At 32.1% G+C, this 21,174-nt stretch overlaps 2 protein-coding genes across 2 annotated transcripts; one reads left to right on the top strand and one right to left on the bottom strand.

Annotated features, from left to right (window-relative positions):
* Positions 1-192: 192 nt before the first annotated feature.
* LOTGIDRAFT_238980 (hypothetical protein) lies at positions 193-14,368 on the top strand (the record flags this gene model as incomplete). Its single annotated transcript, XM_009052425.1, has 16 exons — positions 193-250; positions 618-805; positions 1,528-1,754; positions 3,023-3,075; positions 4,399-4,475; positions 4,690-4,749; positions 4,952-5,069; positions 8,236-8,357; positions 9,120-9,305; positions 9,982-10,111; positions 10,706-10,788; positions 11,249-11,322; positions 11,531-11,582; positions 12,291-12,377; positions 12,775-12,866; positions 13,304-14,368. The coding sequence occupies 16 exons, from the start codon at positions 193-195 to the stop codon at positions 13,410-13,412; spliced, it is 1,716 nt and encodes a 571-aa protein (XP_009050673.1). The 3' UTR covers positions 13,413-14,368.
* A 751-nt stretch (positions 14,369-15,119) lies between these two features.
* LOTGIDRAFT_174086 (hypothetical protein) lies at positions 15,120-17,226 on the bottom strand (the record flags this gene model as incomplete). The annotated part of the gene is made up of 3 exons (XM_009052424.1): positions 15,120-15,352; positions 16,162-16,572; positions 17,166-17,226. 3 exons carry the CDS (start codon positions 17,224-17,226, stop codon positions 15,120-15,122), a joined length of 705 nt encoding a protein of 234 aa, XP_009050672.1.
* Positions 17,227-21,174: the final 3,948 nt, after the last annotated feature.

The following is a 21,174-nucleotide window of genomic DNA, read 5'->3' as shown; positions in this document are numbered from 1 at the left end:
TTTAAATGATATCGAATTACCTATTTCTAATATTAGAAGAAATTTTGGAGACTGAATTGTGGCAAATATAAAGCAGGCCTATTAGTTGAAGTCCTCCAAGATAATATTTAAATTCTGCTTTCTTAATTATATTTTGTGTTATTGTTTATCTAGAGGATAGCTTTAGATAAATTAGCTGTCAAGTTAAAGAAAATGTATTCTAAAGTTTATGATGCTGCTATGCTGTCAGTTTTACCATCTAATAAACAAGGTATATGGTAGCAAATTTTCTTTGATCAGATGAAACAAAAAACAAATATCCTCTCAAAGTTCTAAAAATGAAAATTGTGCAAAAAATTGTCCATTTCGAGTGTTGCAAGTCAAATCAAAATTTTTTTCACGTCTGACGATATATAATTTGCTTTATTGTGAAGAGGAAAATAGAAACCTCATAACAATTGTTTCATGTGAAAGCTCAAGAGTTGCTTTTCCATTAATTGCTATGAATACTCAAATTGGATATGTCTGGTGGTCATTGTTGATCTTAGTGTTCCAGCATGTAAAGATTTAATCATAAAATAGACAACTTTTGTTAATATATTTTATATATTCAAATAAGTTATAATTATCACTTACAGCTCAAAATGGTGATACTACAGTCACAACCAATAAACTGATGAGTCAAGGATCTGGTAAGAAAACACAAGATACATTCGCTTTACCAGCTGTTGTACCAACTAAACGAGGTGGGAAAGCAGGAGCAACTAAGATGGTATACTATCCTAAACCAATACCACCACCAGAAGTATTACCTATAACCAGGACTGTGAGTTATTTTGATTTTAGGTATGAGTTGCCATAGCAACATGAGTTAGGCACTTCCTCCACAATACAGAGCTTTTGAGATCATGGCATATAATATAGAAATTGTTTATTACCCATTTGCCCCATCATTTAAGCTGTGAGACTTAAAAAGCAATAAAAAGAAGCAGACGGCTGTAGAAAATAGATTAATGGCAGAATGTTCACCATTGGACAGTGCATGGCATAATACAACTGATTGCAATCCCTGCTCAAAAGTCTTATTTTTCTAAGTGTAAATTAATTGTTAACTATATACTGATCAAATACTGATACTAGTATATAGTATTAAAGTTGGTCCAAACAAACTATTGGAAAAATGTAATGGTTTCTGCTCCTAAATTTAGCTCCTGTCAGTAAATGCTTATCTCCCTAAAATATCCACAGCTTTTGAAGAGCCAAGCCAGTCTACAAAGATGTTCCCCAAACAAGCCAAAAAAAAAGAGCTCTAGTTTTAGTTGAAATACACTCTTTTGCTGGTGTTATACACATACCTGTTAAGTATAATAGTATAACAGTATGTAATATTTACCCAGTACTGGTATGTATTATTTACATGGTATGTATTATTTACCCAGTATGTATTATTTACATGGTATGTATTATTTAAACAGGACCTGTCTGTATTATTTACCCGGTATGTATTATTTACCCAGTATTACAAATGAAACATGATATATTTTCTAGAGCAAAGATAAGGAATTTCCAAGATACTCCAATGCTTTCTCTTTACCTGGTGCAGACATCCGAAGACCTGCTTCTCGTATTGTGGACCAGAGAAATTTAATAGATGAGACTAAGTTAGTTCTTTATCGTGAGAAACCTAAACCAAAACGTGAAGGACCTAGTACAACTGAAAGACGATTCCGTAGAATGTTAGAAAGGGATAGAACATTGAGTAGCACATCATCAGAGTAAGTAGAATGATTATATTGAGCATATCTTGTATGTACTAGTCCGACTTGTATGTATAGGTGTAACTTAATGTGACTACTTTGACAGCTGGTCTTCGTCTGTGATCATTGAGAAAAATAATTAATGTTTATGTTAAAGAGATATAGTTGTTAAAATATGAAGAAATTTCAGTTTCAGCTGTGTGTAATCCTTTTCTGAATTAAGATTTTGACATTCAGTTCTCCTGCAAATCAATAAAACAGAATTTTAGACTGTCAGCTTTATTGGGGATCATTAACATTCTCAAGTTCAGTTATGACTGATGATATCATGTTTCACTTATCTATCTGTATGTGAAAAGTTAGTTATGACTCTGTCAGTCTAAATACTCACAGCAAGATTTTATTCAATTGTTTGAGAACTGTATGTCAGATTATAATTCTGAAAAGTGATACAGATAGCTATAATCAGACTCTATTAGGTGGTAAAGCAAATATTTAGACGGCTATATCCTTTTGATTTGAAGTTGTCCATAGCTACTTGAATCATATGTCTACAGTAAAATAAGTGCCATAAATACAATGTTTTTACAGGGAAGAAATTATAGAAGAAGAACCGGTCTCACTTAGGTATCACATGTAGAATAGCACAACTTTCATATATTTATTCTATTTTATATTTTTTATTCTTGTGTGAAATAGTAGTGGATAGTCTTTAGAGGTTTTGGTCTTTTTTGTAGTTTAGTGATTTTTTTTAAATATCACTACTTAACTTCAGGGTTGAACCATTTAGAACAAAATTCTGCATTTTCAAAACAATTTTCTTTTTGATTTGAATTCCAATACATGTACAAGGATTATGGTAGTGGGTAGGGTTATCTTTTTATGGTGAGTTGGGTACCAATATGCTTTAAAGTCTTTAAATGGACAGGTGCACCATTTTATCTGATGGGTCTACTTTAGTCTCAGAAACAAGCCATTTGGTAATCGCTTTCTCAGCTCACAGTCGTAATTTGAGCCTTAAAATCCATATCCATCCTTTTCTGTACAGTTCTAGTACTGAAGTTTATTTACACCTATAAAAGACTCAAATCAACCCCATAAAGTGGCGCCTCTGTCCCTGTAATTAATGAAAATAAAAAAAAAGGTATTTTTTTATTTGAATTTTCTATTCTTAAAGTTTCTATTGTTGTCAATACAACTGAAGTATTGATCTTTAACTTAAGCATTATCCAATAAATCACCAAACCAAATAACAATTTCTGCAACATTTTTTTTTCTATTTTAAGGAAGAAATTAAGGAAATCGTTCGTCATGGCTAAAAATCTGGCTCGAGTAGGAGGTATGTCCATTTTTTATGAATTTTTGGGGAGATTTCACTCATCTCAAAACTCAAATATCTTTTGCATATGTCAGTCCTTTAATCAGTTAAGACTCCACAATAATAAGTAACAAATTTGGATTTAGAAAAATAATGATAAAAAAGAATGTTTTTGATTGTTTTTTTTCAACAATTTTTCAGGAGACAATACAAAGAAAAAAGGTTATTATTATACTACACTGTTCTTCTTTAGTTGTCTATTAGATTCTAGTAGATTCTTTACTATATTTCTGTCAAAAATTTCAATGTGTAAACAGATTTTTCTGTTAAAATAGCTACTTGAAACACTTATCCATGAAAACATCAAATAAAAGAATTTACATTACAAACAATCTTATGGCGAATAAAGTGTGAAATTTGCTTTTCACAAAAAGTAACATTTTTTCTTGCTTAAGACATTGTAAAAACAATATTTGTGTGATTTCTTTATCTATATGATAACTATAAGAAGTAATGAATATAAATGCAAACTGAGGTCAAATAAGAGTAAGTCTGAAAATATTACTAATTTACCTAATCATATGATATGATATAGTCATCTTTTCTTACAATAATAAAGCCAAACTTTTTCTCTGTATATGTAGATACATTGGAACCACTGGTTGAGGCTGGATCGTCTACCTTGGCCAAACAAATTCGGGATGTATGCTTGCTGTCAGTTCTGTTTAAACCTTAATTCAAATAGTAGGCCTAATTCTGTCCCTCAATCTTTACTGCTTTTTAATTTAGATTTGAAATACTTCTGACTTTTACTACCTTAAAGTGACTAATGTATTAATAACTTTTGGTGTCTAGGAAGGGGTGCGCATTATACATGCCTGCGCATTATATTCAGAATTATACAGTATATATTAATACTCTCTTAATATGATAATGGAACTTTATCAATGTCATATTTTGAAATATTTTATTTGATTTTATTGCTTTTGATAAAAATTCCATAGCAATTCATATGAAATTAAAAAAAAAACAATAATAGCCCTGAAATATTCCCTTGTATAGAAGTGTCATAGTGCAAGTTTGATGGAAGTGGTTGTCTTTTTGTATTAATATTGTACCAAATAATTCAGATCACATTGTTGTATAGATATAATTGACGACTATCTAGGCTACATATATATCTCAGTTGGTGGCTAATTAGATTGCGGCATTCTTGGCAGAAAGGTTCCATGGATTCAATTCTTTAAGAAAATTTTCATGTCATGGCCAATTTTATCCAGATTTGCCAGTTTTGACTCTCAACCCTTACCATTTAAATTAATTTGATTAATATATAAATTTTAGGTGTGAGTGGTTGGCAAATGATGAAACAGAAAAATAAAGGGAAAGAATTTACTGGTCTCAGATGGGAGCGAGTCAAAGTGAGTGTATCTATTGAACAACTTCATAAGTTCCAAGATTTTTGAAATTATTATTATTTAGGATAACAAGCTACATAATCAAATGTCATAAACATCCAGATTTGCATTTTTCAAATGATGTGAAAAATTCATTAATCGCAGTGGGAGGTATTGCTCATTGCATTGATTGCAGATTCTATTTAGATAATTTTTTAGTGTGAACTTTATATTTTAGACAATAGTACATAGTAATTTATTATCTGAAAGAGATGAAGAGAGAATAGATGCTGCTAAGGTAAAGCATAATGGTCCTATGTTATTATTATGTAAATTATACAAAATTGGTATTTGAACCAGTGCCTATTTCCATTGAAAAAAGTCCTGTAACATTTTTCAACAAGCCTTTTCACATAACATAAGTGACACCTCAAAACATCAAAGTTATAATATGTTTCAAGGTTAACATGTGCCTCTTTACTTGTATTTTAATGTTTCAGCAACTCGGTTTATTACGTTGTGGTGATACTATGGTATTTTATGCATTAAGAGAGCGAATAGAGAAAGATGACAATGAGCGTGTGAGATATGAGGCAGCTAAATCACTCATTCTAATTGGTAAGATCTCTTAGATCTTACTTTTTTTCTCAGAAATCTGCAAGTTGGTGATCTAGGGTACATTTTCTCTCAAATTTGTGAAACTCATTTTTGCAAAGAAAACAACTAAGATTCAAGATGATCCTGTCTGCCAACTGGTCCTTAGCCAAACCTCTTAACATGGTTTTCCAATTTGTTTGTTAAGACAGAGAATCATCTTTGAAAAAAGAATCATTAGCTTTTACCCTTGACATTAAAGATGGGTTCCCTTTTTTTTTATTTATGAAAATGAAAATGCTAATACTTATATGAATAGAAAGTAGAGGTGTTCTAAGTACCAGTTTGTCTCACATGTCCATAATTAATTCATTATTAGCGAAATTAGAAGAGAATTACCAGCAGAATTCCAATGAGTGACCGATCATGAAAGGTCAAAAAGTCTTTTTTGTTTATCCAGACTGTACATAGATGGACATTTATGATTGGTTAAAACTGAATTATTTGCAATAAGAACATAATGATATGATTAAGAATACATGATAATTCATTAGAAACATCAATTAATCAAATAGTTTGCTGGATTTGTCGCTGAAAAATAGGAAAACCCATCTTTAACTGTAGATTAGTTATCAAGGTTTGGATTTTGGAGATGCCACCTAAAGGTCTCATTCAATCTGATTAAATTCAATATTGAATATTGTTAATTTTGTCAAGCATATTAGCCCTTAATCTATGATGATTAAAGATGAGTGGCCATTTAATAGGGATCTTATCTTGTTTGCCTGGATTTAAAAGTGATTGCTGTTACTAATGGATGAACTAAAATACTCAATCACTTTCCATCCATTTCCAAGATATAATTAAACCACGCAAAAAAAACATACCAAAAAAAACATACCAACCGTAATTGAATAATGCGATACCTTCAATGAAAGTGTGTTTTTATATTTATCGATTTTTTTTAGCCTTTTAAATCAACATCGCTTCTCAATTCTCTATACGCCAACGACTCAATTGTATATTATAGATGATATCGTGTCAAATATACGGGATGATAATGGTGTCTGTGATGTGCCAAGTCTGACTTCATTTTTCGTAAACAAGGGGTGCGCATTATACACGGGTAAATGGATTTTTCCCGATTTTAATGGGAAAAGGAAGGGGTGCGCATTATATACGGGTTCGGATTCGGAAATATAGGTAGCAAACCCTTGTAGCAATATTAGAAAGTTGGGCTGGTCACCATTTCTGATGATTCAAACTCCTTTTCAATCAATTACCTTAGCATTAGCATTTTCTGACAATCACATTTATAGAATTAGAGAGAAAAAGTTTCTTGTTTCTTTCAAAAGATGGTTACTTCAGGCTAAATTCAATAAAAAACTATAAAGCTCAAAACATAGATTTTTTTATGAAAAGGTGTTAAAATTTGTTAGAGTATTTATTGATTATATTACAATCTAAGAAGAATGATCTTTTTTTCCCTTAGTTTTTTATATGCAAAAATTATTAGTGCTTTGTAAACTTTTCTTTGTATTCAGTGATTGAGATTGATGGATTATGATTTAAAGAATAATGAATAACAATTCAACCGTATTGAATAATGAATAACAGGCATTACAGAATTGGGGATTTGCAAATAACAAGCTTGATTAAATAATTTTAACCACAAATAATGGACCCACATGGTTTCATAATTTTAACAGGACAAATAATGGACACAGCTTGGTTTCATTATTGGGGATTCACTGTTGATGTCTTTTTAACCACAAATAATGGACACAGCTTGGTTTCATTATTGGGGATTCACTGTTGATGTCTTTTTAACCACAAATAATGGACCAGCTTGGTTTCATTATTGGGGATTCACTGTTGATGTCTTTTTAACCACAAATAATGGACACAGCTTGGTTTCATTATTGGGGATTCACTGTTGATGTCTTTTTAACCACAAATAATGGACCAGCTTGGTTTCATTATTGGGGATTCACTGTTGATGTCTTTTTAACCACAAATAATGGACCAGCTTGGCTTCATTATTGGGGATTCACTGTTGATGTCTTTTTAACCACAAATAATGGACCAGCTTGGTTTAATTTTCGCGATTCAATGTTGATGTCTTTTTAACCACAAATAATGGACCAGCTTGGTTTAATTTTTGGCGATTCAATGTTGATGTCTTTTTAACCACAAATAATGGACAAGCTTGGTTTCATTATTGGGGATTCAATGATGATGTATTTTTTAACCACAAATAATGGACCAGCTTGGTTTCATTATTGGGATTCAATGATGATGTATTCAACCACAAATAATGGACTTTGAAATTATCTTTAAAGAATTGTTTGTTATCTGAATGAAATATCTTATATATTATGCATGGGCATTTTTTATGCATCAAGTTTCAAGTGCTGAAATATTTACCATTATGAGATGTAAGAAAACCCAGCTTAATCATTACTTATTAATGCCCTTAATACAATTCTAATTCAGTAGATGAAAAAGAGAATAGAACAATATTATTTTGTTTTTAAAGAAGAAAATCACTACAAATTATTTTTAAACTTGATTGTAAAATATTGTGAGCTTTCAATAATCACTGGTAAGGGTGGTCATAGTTTGTGTAAATCAGATTCTTTGTTATTTTCAACTTGTAATATTCATTGTCATGATTTGAGAGCAGCTTTTGTCTAATATTACTTCTTAATACAAAGCTTGGTGTCTATAGAACTCATGCCTGAAAGCTATCATGCTTTTTTAATTATAATTTAATAATTTAAAAACAATTTTGGTTTGGTTTGCCTTTTACTACTGGAAATCAAACCTGGGACTGTCATCATCAGTAGTCACTACTCACAGAGTGAGTGAAAGCAACCAACTTTGAAGCTATCAAACTTTGAAACTAGCGAACTTTGAAACTTAGCAAGATGAAGTCAGCCAGTACCTGAAAGACTTCATCTTGTAGACCTGCTGTTCTGCCAAAGGAAGATATTCTGTAAATTGTACCTTTTATGCAAAGATTGCTCAAACATAAAATCATCTTCACAATGTTAAGCCATTACGAACTTGGTATTCAGACCTTGACTGCCATAGCCACCTTTCTTATATCAAGGTAAGTACGAAGTTTGTAATAGCTTGACATTGTGAAGATGACAAAAAATAGGCAGAAACTGCTTTTATATTGCAGGATGTTGGGATAATGAAGTATTACAAGTAGTTTTAAAGTTTCTAGTAACGGGTAATACTGAAATACGTCTGGATTTGATAGTTAATATGCAACAAGGCAAAAATGTTCAATATGTAGACAAGGTAATGATTATTCTTGTTATAAACCTATATCCTACTGGATTGTTAGCTTAATCAAGATCTAACAGTGTCTGTCACACAGCCTCTTGTATGAAGTTAGTCATTATCCAACCAATAGCTTAAAACTATTTAGTTCAAGATCAAGTTTGGGTTTCAAAAGGCAAGACAAACTCACAGCTCTGGAACAACTTGCGCTCCTCCCAGTAAATATTGTTGACTATCCAAAAGATATATATTTCTATCGAATCTCTACCTATGTATGTCATGATATATTATCTTCATAATGGAAAATGTATTAACAAACTTTATCTTATACAGTTCTTGTATCACAGAATTCAGCAATTTGATTGGATTGTATGTTAGCAAATACAGCCAATAAAAGCCCTTGACATGATTTATTTTATACAAATTCTGTTGTGAGCTCTGATTGGCTGTTTTCACTAGCGTACAATCCAATCAAATCACTGCATTTCAATGATACAAGAAAAGTGGCTGCTGTTAAAGTAAATTAAGGCAAAACTCCTAATACTACTATGAAATTGTATATCATTTAAACATGGAGGTTATATTAATTTGTGAGCAGTGTGGCAATCTTCTTTTCTTTTTTTTTGATTTTGGGTGATGCATTTCAACCAATTTTAATGGTTCCTTGTATTTTGTTAATCATGAAAAGACATTCTTTCATTTTGGCAATGAATGCTATAGTCAAGTGAAGTAGGTAGATCTGGACAAGGTTCATTTTTTTTAATCCTGATACATTTTCAGTCTGTTGCTGCATTTAAAGAGTTGGTGAAAGTTCTGAGTCATTTTTGCTGTAATCCTGACCCTGATGACCCTACATCAATGGAAGCTGCTGTATTATTAGGAAAGCTCTGTGTAGCTGATTCTAATGCAAAAGGCAAATTATCTAATGCTCTTTCAACTAGTGATGACTCTCATATTAAGGCTAAGGTAAAATTCTTTAGATCATTTATTTTATAAATCCTGTTGATGAGTTGAAGAATGAGAAACGTAAGAAAACCTCCCATAGAAAATAAGTAATCTAGAAATTATGTTGCAAGTTGAAAAATACATTTAAAGGAGCACCTTCACTATATGTTCGCCAATTATACCTTACTTTTAGAAACAGAAATTTCTTAGATTACATAATCAGTAACAGTGTTCACAGCTCACCGTCGAAATTTGAGCCTTCAAATCTATGTGTATCCATAATTATTCATGTTTGGAAGTTAAAAATTTGACTTGATTTTTAGTGAGACTATGCTATATATAGAAAACATATATATGTATATAGGAATAGACAGTGAAATTTCTAGTTTGAGGTATCTTTGAAGGGCTTATGCGATTTTCCTGTGTTTTAGTACTTCTTAAGCCTATTAAAGCACAATAAAGACCCAAATCAATCCCCGAAAATGCCGACTGGTCCCCTTTAATGAAACATATTAGTGGGTACAGAATCTGCTATACCAATATGACATCAGGTTGACAGCTGGTTTCTGGACTTTTAAACCATTGACTACAATTTCATTTTAGAAATTTGAAGCTGATTAGAATCTTTCAATAATGGAAGTACAAAGTATGCAATGTAATGTAGATTTTTAACAAACTCATTTTTCATCATTTATAGGCCTTAGAGATATTAGTTAAACAGTTAAATTGCACTGATTCTAAAGTTGTCCAAAATATAAAGGAGTTATTACAGACATCACCTGTTTCAAAACATAGAGCTTTGGCCACAAAACTACTAATATCTTTAGGTAAGTGAAACTTAATTTGAGCTTAATTCAAGTCATTTGAACCTTAATCTAAGCTTGATGAGAGCACCCAACTGTATTGAAGTCAAGTGAACCTTAACCTTGGCTTGATGAGGGACCAAACTCTATTGAAGTCCGGTAAACCTCATTGTATTGAAAGTCTAACGAACCTTCATCTGAGCATCATGAGAGCACCGAACTGTATTGAAGTCAAGTGAACCTTAATCTGAGCTTGATGAGAGCACCTTAATCTACTGAAGTCCGGTAAACCTCATTGTATTGAAAGTCTAATGAACCTTCATCTGGGTATCGTGAGAGCACTGAACTGTATTCAAATCAAGTGAACCTTAATTGTAGCTTGATGAGAGCACCTTAATCTACTGAATTTCAGTGAACCTTAGTCTTCAAACATATGGACTCAGAATGTCTTTTACATGTGGGACCAATCCGTTCAAGCAATTGACAAAATATAGTAAGTTCATCAGAGGCTTGGACAACTAACATCTTCACAATATTATGAACTTTGTCTTATACTGACTGGTATACTCATCGTTTTGTGACAAGTTTTAATTCATTGATGTATTTTACTAATTACAGGAGGAAATCATCCATGTGTTGCACATGATTATGAAGATATCTATAATTTATTGGAGAGAAAATTGTGGGATGAGCCAAGTCATGTAAGAATTTTAATTATAAATTATGTAATATGTATCAGTAGCTGTAAGAGGTTTTTAACTATCCTAAACTCTTGGCTGATGTACTTTTTTCATTTTTCATATCCTTAGTAATATCAACTCAAGTTTTGGGTTGTTTATAGTTCAAGAGGAATACAAACCCTGTTCCCATATTGTTGAGATAATTTTAGCTACTTCTGTAACTTCTAATATCAAATCTGAGCAAGAAATCAATAGCAGAAATGTTTTATGACGTCATTATCACAAAAACCTAGGTATTATGAAAATGTCTTCATACAATGTTTAGTTGTACTTGAATTGCATGAACCACAGACAGTGGGCTGATTATTGAAATGGTGGAGACTGTTGCTATTAGTGTCCCTGATAAACATGTTTGATAACATCTTTACAATCCCTTTTAGTGTTAATCAAGAAATGAAGTTTGTGAATATTTGTGTTTCAGGAAGTAAGAGTATCAGCTGGTAAAGCTTTAACAGCATTAGGGATGTTTTCGAGAGCATGTGAATCTGTTGAAAAGTAAGATTATTTTTTAAAATTGCCATCATGATAACTTTAGATTTTTAAACTAGTGAACTTGATAAATCAGTGAATAGAACAATAAAGCCATAGGTTGTTGAGGTTAAAAAATACCTGACTCACAGAATGGCTCTTGCATGTATGTGTCTTAGAATAGAAATGTAAAAAAGATTGTTATAACCAATAAAAGATTTATGTGTTATTGTAGAAGGTTAGAGAACAGAGATGAAGAAATCAGAGCTGAAGCTGTTGTTTCTGTTGTAAGTTTTTCTTTTAGAATTCACTTATATTGTATTCGAGAATACAAAAAGCCTGTCTTGCATTCAATATTATGGGTCCAATGTAAAGTTGTGGTTATTAGGTTATGAAATTATCTTTTCCAATACTGAAATTGAAATATTACTGTTAAACCAAATGTGCCAGCTTTAACTGGAAAATGGCCTAGAAAAATTCCTGTGAAAGCTTCTAGGGTAGTTATAATATCAAATGTGGCTCAGATTTGAACGGATAATGGGCTAGACCAACTTCAACTTCAAATATTATTTTTGAAATGTGATACATGTACCATATATTTGCATATATAATGCACAGATTTTTCCTTGAAAAGGGTTTGTCACATTGGGGGTGTACATTATAGACAGAGAGATTCTCCAGTCAGAGCTCTTTTAGCTTGTAAAACTAATATACTACTTTCAACTATATTCCTTAAACCCATTGAACCCTGAGTGTAAATAAAATATAACATCATATACCCTGAACTCCAAGTAATAAAAGTAAAAGCGTATGACGTTAACATTGTATGACGTCACTTAGTAACATTTGCTCGGGTATATATTGCGTTAATGTGTGGCCGTTAAACTGGCCGCTAGGGTTGAAAAGGTTAAGCTTTGAGTCCAAGTTTAAGATATGAGTATCCTTATAACAACATTTACTCATTTGATTCTATAAATGATGTTTTCATATTTTAGGGAACTCTTGGTATGAGGAGTGAAAAGTTGACCAGACTTCTACTGGAAATGTTAGAATTAGATACAAGTGAATATGTTAGAATTATGGTAAACATTTTTTTTAGTAATCTTTCTTGGGAATTGTTTGGGTGTACAATGTACAAGCCTATTGGCTTTCAGCGACAAAGGTACAAGAAAATAGGAGAAATGAAGAAAAAGGTCAATTGAAAGAAGAAGGGTAAAAGAGAGGTCATCCTTGACACTGAATAGTGAAAGAAGGGCTCTGAATTCCTTAATTGAACACATTAATAGTGATAATATTGAGAGGATATTTTTTCAAATATTTCTTAAAATGTAGGCTTTAGTGCATTGAATATTCTCATGGCGTACCATATTGGCTTTCCTCTTTCTTAAATTTTTTAAGTATTCTTTTAATGTGAGAATTGCACAAAATAAATGAGCCTGAAATCAATGAAATATATTTAATTTGATCATTTCTTTTTAGATTATTCGAGCTTTTTCAACTTTGAAATTAACAGATAAACGTGTTGTTAGATGTTTGAGAGAAAGAGAGAGATTAGATGGAGTTTTAGGATTGTAAGTTACTTTACCTTTACAGACTTACTAAAAAGTCTGACTGTGTATTCTTGAAACGATCTTAGCGCTAGGATTTCTTAGGGTCTTAACTTGTAACACTGTGCTAATGACGAACTAATTTTCACATAATCAATTAACTTATCTATTGCTCTGTAACCTAGGCCAGTGCTTTCATTTCGTCTCAATAGACCCTAATACTGTTTCTATGATATCCTTACGCTAAGATTGTTTCGAGAATACATAGCCTTCTGAATTAACTATTGAAACGTAAGGGAAAGATTGTCAAAATGCGATTCTGCAAAGTAATACAGATAGGTAAAATTGAGCTTTACCAGCAGATGATGCAGATATATTTGACTATATATCTTTAAATATATATGATATTACAAAATTTTAAGTGCCACTAAAGATTGACAATTTTGATTTTTTTTTTTAAGGGAGTCAAGAAAAGCAATGAAGGTATTACAATTGAACATCAATGAATCCAGTCCAAAACTAGCAGACAAGAGTCACCAACCTCTTGCTCAACAAATTGCTGTTAGATAGAAGGAAAAATGAGCCAATCTGCAGCGCAACAAATGAAGCAAAATGCCTTACTTTTCAAACTACGATCAAACTTTGGAAGCATTCAATGCTTCATTTTAAAGGTGCATCACCAAAGACAAATCTTTTTTTTCAATGATGTATTTTAACCAACCCAGACCCCTTCAATGCCTCATTTTAAAGGGGAATCACCAAAGACAAATCTTTTTTTTTCAATGCCTCATTTTAAAGGTTTTAAAGGGACATCACCAAAGAAGAATCTTTTTTTTTCAATGATGTATTTAAAGCAACCCATGCCCCTTTCAATGCCTTATTTTAAAGGGACATTCCACTTTTTTTATGCAGGAGACATATTTTTCTACAATTAGGTGTTAATTTTACTTAAATCTGTACAGTAGTTTTCTAACAGCATCCAAAAAACATCAACTTTATAAGTTTAAGTAAACTTACATAATGTTTTAAAATATTTTTGGTGTTTAAAAATTAACAGCTGTATTGTTTTAGTTTCAGATACATTAAGGGACATATGTCTCTAGATTTTGGTGTATAATTTTCACTATTTTGAACAAAAAGAAATTCCGACGTACACAAAAGGCAGAATGCCCCTTTAACTTATGCTTTGATTTATGGAACCTTTTTCTATCTCAACAAATTTACCACAATTATATTGTATTTTTATACATAGTATATTTGCCTTATATATGCCTTTGTGTTTACTCTTAATCATTGAATTTGAAACTTGAAGAGTTTTAGTGGCAAGTGAAGGATGACATCTTATAATAACTGAAAATTAACTTGATATGTATACCTCTATATGGCATGAATTTTCTACATTACTCTTTTTTTAATAATCTGTGATAATGATATTTTTTTTTCTGAATTATTTAATTGTATACAAACTAAATGTGTTTTTTATTGTCTTTGGTTGTAAAAAAAATGATAAAGATGTTATCAATGATTATGATATGGATTCATTGGGGGAGCCAAATGGGGACAGCCCCCTCGCAACCTCGAATGCAAGTTTTTCAGGCATGACTCTCCTAGTTAGGTTAGAATTTCGGGAAACCTCAGATATTTCGCCCTCCTCGCACGTCAACCTGGCTCCGTTATTGTAAGGATTTATTCACAAAATGTATCAGGTGAATTGTCACTGAACCACAACACAACAAATTTAATGGAATCACTGCCAAAGTGTTTGTCAGATGGGAGCTCCAACTGTCTCAATTATCACCTTTAAAATAGTACTGATAGTCTTGGAATAATCTTGCATTGATATTGAATAGACCCTTTCCTACCACCAAATTCAAAGTTTCCTCTGTCAAAACAAATGTCAAAGTGATAATATGTGCTCAGGGTTAATTTTTATTAACGCAAAGACATTATTAGATTACCAGTACTATTTTGAAGCTGATTTATCAGATTCAACTGCAGTTAAAGTATGGCTTTTTTCGTTTGACTTCAATAATATCCAAATTCATGACATTAAATGTCCTAACGAAGAATTTATACTATTTTATTCTACATCAAACAACGTCAAAAAAAATTCTTTATCTAAAGGTAACAAAGCAATTACCACCAAAGAAAACATGTCTTTTCCCCCAAATAAGACATATTCAAATTCTGTAACTTGGCTTATATATATGGAAACAAACTTGAAGCACAATTTGCCTTGTAATGATATCCAAAATACTATCGCATACTAGTTCACCATTATATATTATATTGAAAACACGATTTTGAAAGAGGGTCTATTTCCTTGGTGAGAGGGAATCCATCTCCTCCATCGAATACTATATGGCATTTACAACTGCTTGTAGATTTTACGTAACTCAGTCCCATAGCAAAGTTTTTGCTTTGACAAAAAGAGACACAGTTCAGCAAGGTAGGTGTGAATTTAACCTCGTCCATTGGTATCATTTTAAATCCGCTGTAACATCTGTACCCTGCAATAGAACAGAACAATGCCTTAGATATTCTAAATAACTGTACGTAAAGGACTTCAAGGTTTTAGATTTATGTAGGCCTATATGTTTAGACAGAAAAAAAATATGGATCCGTTCTCCTTTTTGCAAAAGCTGGATCTCAAGGCCGGAATCTTCCCTTCAACATTCCAGTAGATCGCAGTCGTTCAATTTTTCGATAGTGTTTCGTTCATTTCGACTACGATGATATTCTAGAACCTCAACGCTCCTAATAATAAAACAAGCTTCGTCTAAACTTTAATCGACAACTGGTCCTCCAAATCTAAAGCATTAACTTAAAAGAATAATTGATACATGTTTTCATGTTGATATTTGAGTACATAATTTTTTTTAACCCGCCCACCCTCTGCATTTCCGTAGGATTAATTGACATAAATAATCTAAGATAGCTTTCCAGGCAAGATAATATACCACTAGCAGCTTTGATTTAAAATAAAAGTAGTTGACAGTACAGTACTGAATAATATTACGAAGTTTCGTCAAAATCTGTCAAGAATTTGGCCTTCCAGAGTGGTACAGGCTAAAACGTGAACGCGTTTTTAAGAACAAGGGCAATAACTCATACTAAATATTTTTCGATTCTTCTGATTTTCAATAGGGTTCATTCTTGGTTGAGAAAAAACACACCAAGTTTTTTCATAATCCACCAGGAATATTGTGCCTTCTAGAGTGTAAACGAGCAAATGTGGACAGACGGACGGACTGGCGGACATAGGTGACGACAATATAGGTCCCCCAATTCATGTGGGCGTATAAAAATAGACACATACCTACTGAAGTCGAGATTTGTAGTTCAGTTTTTAAACCATTAAAAGCTATAGAAGTCACATTTTCAGCAGATCCATTCACAATCCCAGATGACAGAATATCAACACCAACTTTCTCCCCATGGCCCACGGTTGTTCCATGATCATACCACTGAATCCAGAGCGGTGTAATTTCACCACTATCTAGCGTTGTATTTATATACGTTATGTTTGTTGTATTGCCATTGACAAGTTCGACGAAGTCGGGTCCTAATTTAACTTCAAACCACCGATCTTTGCCCTTGTATACACAAATACCAAATCTTGACATCGAATCATTTCTAAAACGAACTCTTACTACAAAATAAGTCACTGACGAAACGTCCACCCATTTTCTGTATTTATAATTTGTTAGGCCAATTCCACGATTACCACCTACAAGAGAGGGTTAAGGGCGAAATAAGAGAACTTGTCAATTTGGTTACAATCAAATTTATTTTTTTCAAATTCGAAATTAATTTTTCAGATTCAAAATTATTTTTTCAAATTCAAAATTCAAATTTCAAATCCAAATTTCACATTCAAATTTCAAATTCAAATTCAAATACAAATTTCAAATGAAAAATTATTTTTTCAAATTAGAAATCATTTCTTCAAATTCAAAATTATTTTTTCAAATCAATAATTATTTTTTCAAATTAGAAATTCAAAAAATAGAATAGAACATGTCGTATTTGAGCTTCCGCATGTTTGGCCAATTTCTAATCTTTTCTAATCAGTAACAGTTTTCACAGCTCACATTCGAAATTTTAGCTTTCAAATGCACGTTTGTTCAGAATTATCCACGTTTTGTACATTTCTAGTACTTCTGAAATCTATTTTTGTATATTCAAGAACCATATCAACCACCGAAAATAACTGTCCCTTTAAGGGGCTTTATATCCAGCGTATTGTTAAACCACGTTAGAACCATACGTACATGAAGTTTTGTGTGCTCTACTGACTTAAGGAAAAATGCAACAACATACCTCTTATAACACAAATTCCTACAAATATAATCAGTTCCAATGCTAGAATTCCTTGTCTCATTTTGTTTCCAAGTCTCGATATAATGATAATCTTAGTAAATTACAATATACAGCTTATCATTATTAATCTATGGTTTTCTATAGAAGTTTCGTAACATAAAGAACGAACATTATAAGACATGCGATTTGGACATGATGGAAATAAAAGTAACATTCCACGTGATCACAAATCGAGCACTGCCTTATTTATATCATTCTTCTTTTTGTTAATCTTCTGTAAATTATATATAATATGTCAGACGACTCTTCCACCAATCATTAATGGAGATAAGAAAGACAATGCAATTGGCCAATTGGCTGCCTCTTACAATTATTTAATTTGGTTTAAAATTATAACTTTGTATTATAAAATCAAACCTGAACTGATTATTTACTGTTATTTTCAATGTTAAAATAGTGCTCAATACATCAATTGTAGAGCGACATAGAAACTTGAATCACTCAAAGTTTCGCTGCGATCTTCAGACAACTGACCTATTTTAAATTTACAAATCATTTACTAATTTACTTTTTCACTATAAATTTAAATAAAAATGTCGGTAAAATAAATTTCAAGATGACATTACAATGAGTGTCTATATGCAATTCATTTTTACCAACGCATTTATAGTTTATTTCAAGAGTTTAAGCACTACTTTGCAACTAATACTCCAATTCTATCGGGAACTCTCAGCCGTTTAAAACTACCTCTAAACTCCTGTCTCCACCAGTAGTTAATCCAGGTCTTAGTTTAATATTAGAACGAGTCTTAGTTCAATAGAGTCTTACAGTTTCGGTCTTAGTTTTATGCGGGTTTTAGCTTTATAGTACAATGGGGTTTTAATTTCATAGTATTATTTTAGCTCAATGCGTTTTAGATTTATATAGTACAATGGGTTTTAGTTGTAGAGTACAATGGGTTTTTGGATTAATATAACATTAAATGGGTTAAGCTTAATATTACATAAGACATAATGGGTCTTTGTGATATATAGAAACTAAGGGTCTTACTTTTAAAGTTGGGTCTTTGTATCATAGAGTCTTGTGTTTATATTTTCTTCTGTTTAGAGTGTTATTCTTGACAAGAAAAACAGAGGCATGAAAATGTATGTTAGTCTTCTTCATGAGGATGTTTGCACGTGCGTGAGTAGATTTTACAGGTTGAATGAACGATGGCGTTATCTTATTAGCAGTTTGTTGTCTGTATCAAATACATGTAAAAGGCGTTATATTCTTATACTTAACAAGCACGACGGACGAAGGGTAAATAACGACACAACATTGTGGTAATAATGTTAAAGACTGTCTTCGCCAATTCGTTGGTAAATCGATATGTGCAGATTTCTTTCAAGTTATTGTCTGAACAAGGTAAACAATATCTACATTTCAATTATTTCACTTATTTACTGTTATTTCGAGTTTTGAAATGAATTTTTTTTCTTATAATAAATATTCAAAAATGACCTACTTTTCAGACTGAAAATTCCCTTAGGTAAAAAAATCTTATTTAGATTTAGATTATATATTTTTTCCAGTGGTAAACATTTTCATCAACCCAAATACAATCAAACTCTCAGTAGTATTTTATAATTGATATTTTAATTCATAGGGAAAAGATTGCAATTCTTTTTTTTACGTGCTACATTTCTGCATCTATTTTAATGGGAAGGGGGAAAAGCTATGTAGTGGACAATGAATGAAATTTTGACAGAACAGCGGCCTACTCTTTTTCGATTTTCAACTGACGAGGGGTCTCTAACGTGCACAGCCTGTACCACATGGGAACTAATCCCCTCCAACCTGAACACTGACCCATATCCATCCCTCCATGACTTTGATAAATTAAAAGTTGAACTTTCCTATATCTTTTTCAACCAAAATCAATAACACGATAACACCAAAATATAAAAACTTTACATCTGTGAACTATTAAATTTTAAAAGAATTTAATTACTTTAGGCCATTACAAAATTTCCCAAAATGAGATAAAAACTGCTGCCTCCTCAAGTCTTTTTGACCAAATTTTGTCCAATCCCCTCCGATCTGAATAACTGACCAATATCTATGACCTTAATTGAATTATTATCTCATTACATTAAAAGTTGAATTTTCCTATAGCCTATCTTTTTAAATCAAAATCAATAACCACAAACAAAATAATCTAAAACTTACTGCTCTGAAGTATCAAATTAGTTAAGGCCATCACAAAAAAGAGGAGAAAAATTGACTTATTAAAAGGCATTAACTCAAAAACCGTTCTTTCAATAATTTACTTACTGATTACACTATCGAATTTTTGTATGAAATAGAGAATGTATGCTCATGTTTATATTTGATCCACGCAAGAAAATATTCTCACACCATTTCTAAGCTAATATTCAAATTTTCTATAAAAAGGGAATTCGGATTATATACGAACATGTGAAGACAGTTGTAGGCGCCAAATTGCACACGCAAACCGATTCGATTTTAATTTGGTTAATTTTACTATTAAGTTTCAGTTAAATTGGTGTAAAATTTGAACTGAAAATGTGTTACCGCCATTCAATAAATAAGACAAGAAAAGCCTTACCTGATATCCGGTCTATTTGTGTAGAAATAGGAGTGTGTCAAATAAATTACAGAGTTCAAATGATCTTTGAAAAGGATGGCATATAAATTTAATAGAAAAATAACCAATAGCAACTCAACAATGTAATACAGTAAAGTAATGCTATTAAACAATAATGCATGGTCAGTAACTAACATTGAATATCCATTTTACAGGGCGCTTAAGAAGTCAATGGGAATTTGAATCAGCTGATGGGGCCTTATGACGTAATGCAATGTTAAGTCAATGGAGAATTATCCATGTTCTCACCTAAATTGGACTTAAAAAAAAAAAAAAAAAAAAAAAAAAAAGGTTTTCAAAAAAAAAAAAAAAAAAGGTTTTCAAGTTTTCAAGACAGAGGTATAATTTTTGTTGCAAACGACAGTTTAACATGTCCCCCATCTATTTTGTTCAGAAACCGAAATTCGATTTTTTGTCAAACTTTCGAGAAAATCGACATTTGAAGTTTCACCCAAATTTTCAAGAAGAAAATCGCATATTTTTTGGTGTGGGGAAAAAGTTTGAGACCAAAAGTGCTGTAACTGGCAGAGTTTTCAAGATAGGAAGCTGAAAATTGGAACACAGCAACTTCAGATGGGCGTGTACCTTCAGTGCAAATTTCAGCTTTACATCTCCAATAGGCTCCAAGCGGCAGCCTGTCAAAGTTTTGGCCTTCACCCCTACCAGTGCCATTGGACTGCATTAGGCTGGTTTCAGACCCCACCCCTCCACTAAAATGGCCATAACTCGGCCAATTTTGACCCTAGAGGTATAATTTTTGTTGCAAACGACAGTTTAACATGTCCCCCATCTATTTTGTTCAGAAACCGAAATTCGATTTTTTGTCAAACTTTCGAGAAAATCGACATTTGAAGTTTCACCCAAATTTTCAAGAAGAAAATCGCATATTTTTTGGTGTGGGGAAAAAGTTTGAGACCAAAAGTGCTGTAACTGGCAGAGTTTTCAAGATAGGAAGCTGAAAATTGGAACACAGCAACTTCAGATGGGTGTGTACCTTCAGTGCAAATTTCAGCTTTACATCTCCAATAGGCTCCAAGCGGCAGCCTGTCAAAGTTTTGGCATTCACCCCTACCCCTACCAGTGCCATTGGACTGCATTAGGCTGGTTTCAGACCCCACCCCTCCACTAAAATGGCCATAACTCGGCCAATTTTGACCCCAGAGGTATAATTTTTGTTTCTAAAGAAAGTTTAACATGTCTGCTATCTATTTCAGGCGACAACAGAAATTCGGATTTTTTTAAATCTTTCGAAAAAAACGAGTTTGAAGTTTCACCCAAATTTTCCAGAGGAGAATCGCATATTTTTTGGTTTGGGGAAAAAGTTTGAGNACCAAAAGTGCTGTAACTGGCAGAGTTCAA

Source organism: Lottia gigantea, assembly GCF_000327385.1.
Source record: "Lottia gigantea unplaced genomic scaffold LOTGIsca_182, whole genome shotgun sequence".
Classification (NCBI taxonomy): Eukaryota; Metazoa; Mollusca; class Gastropoda; family Lottiidae; genus Lottia; species Lottia gigantea.
Note: the sequence above shows the minus strand (reverse complement) of the source record. Positions and strands in the feature narration are given on the sequence as shown.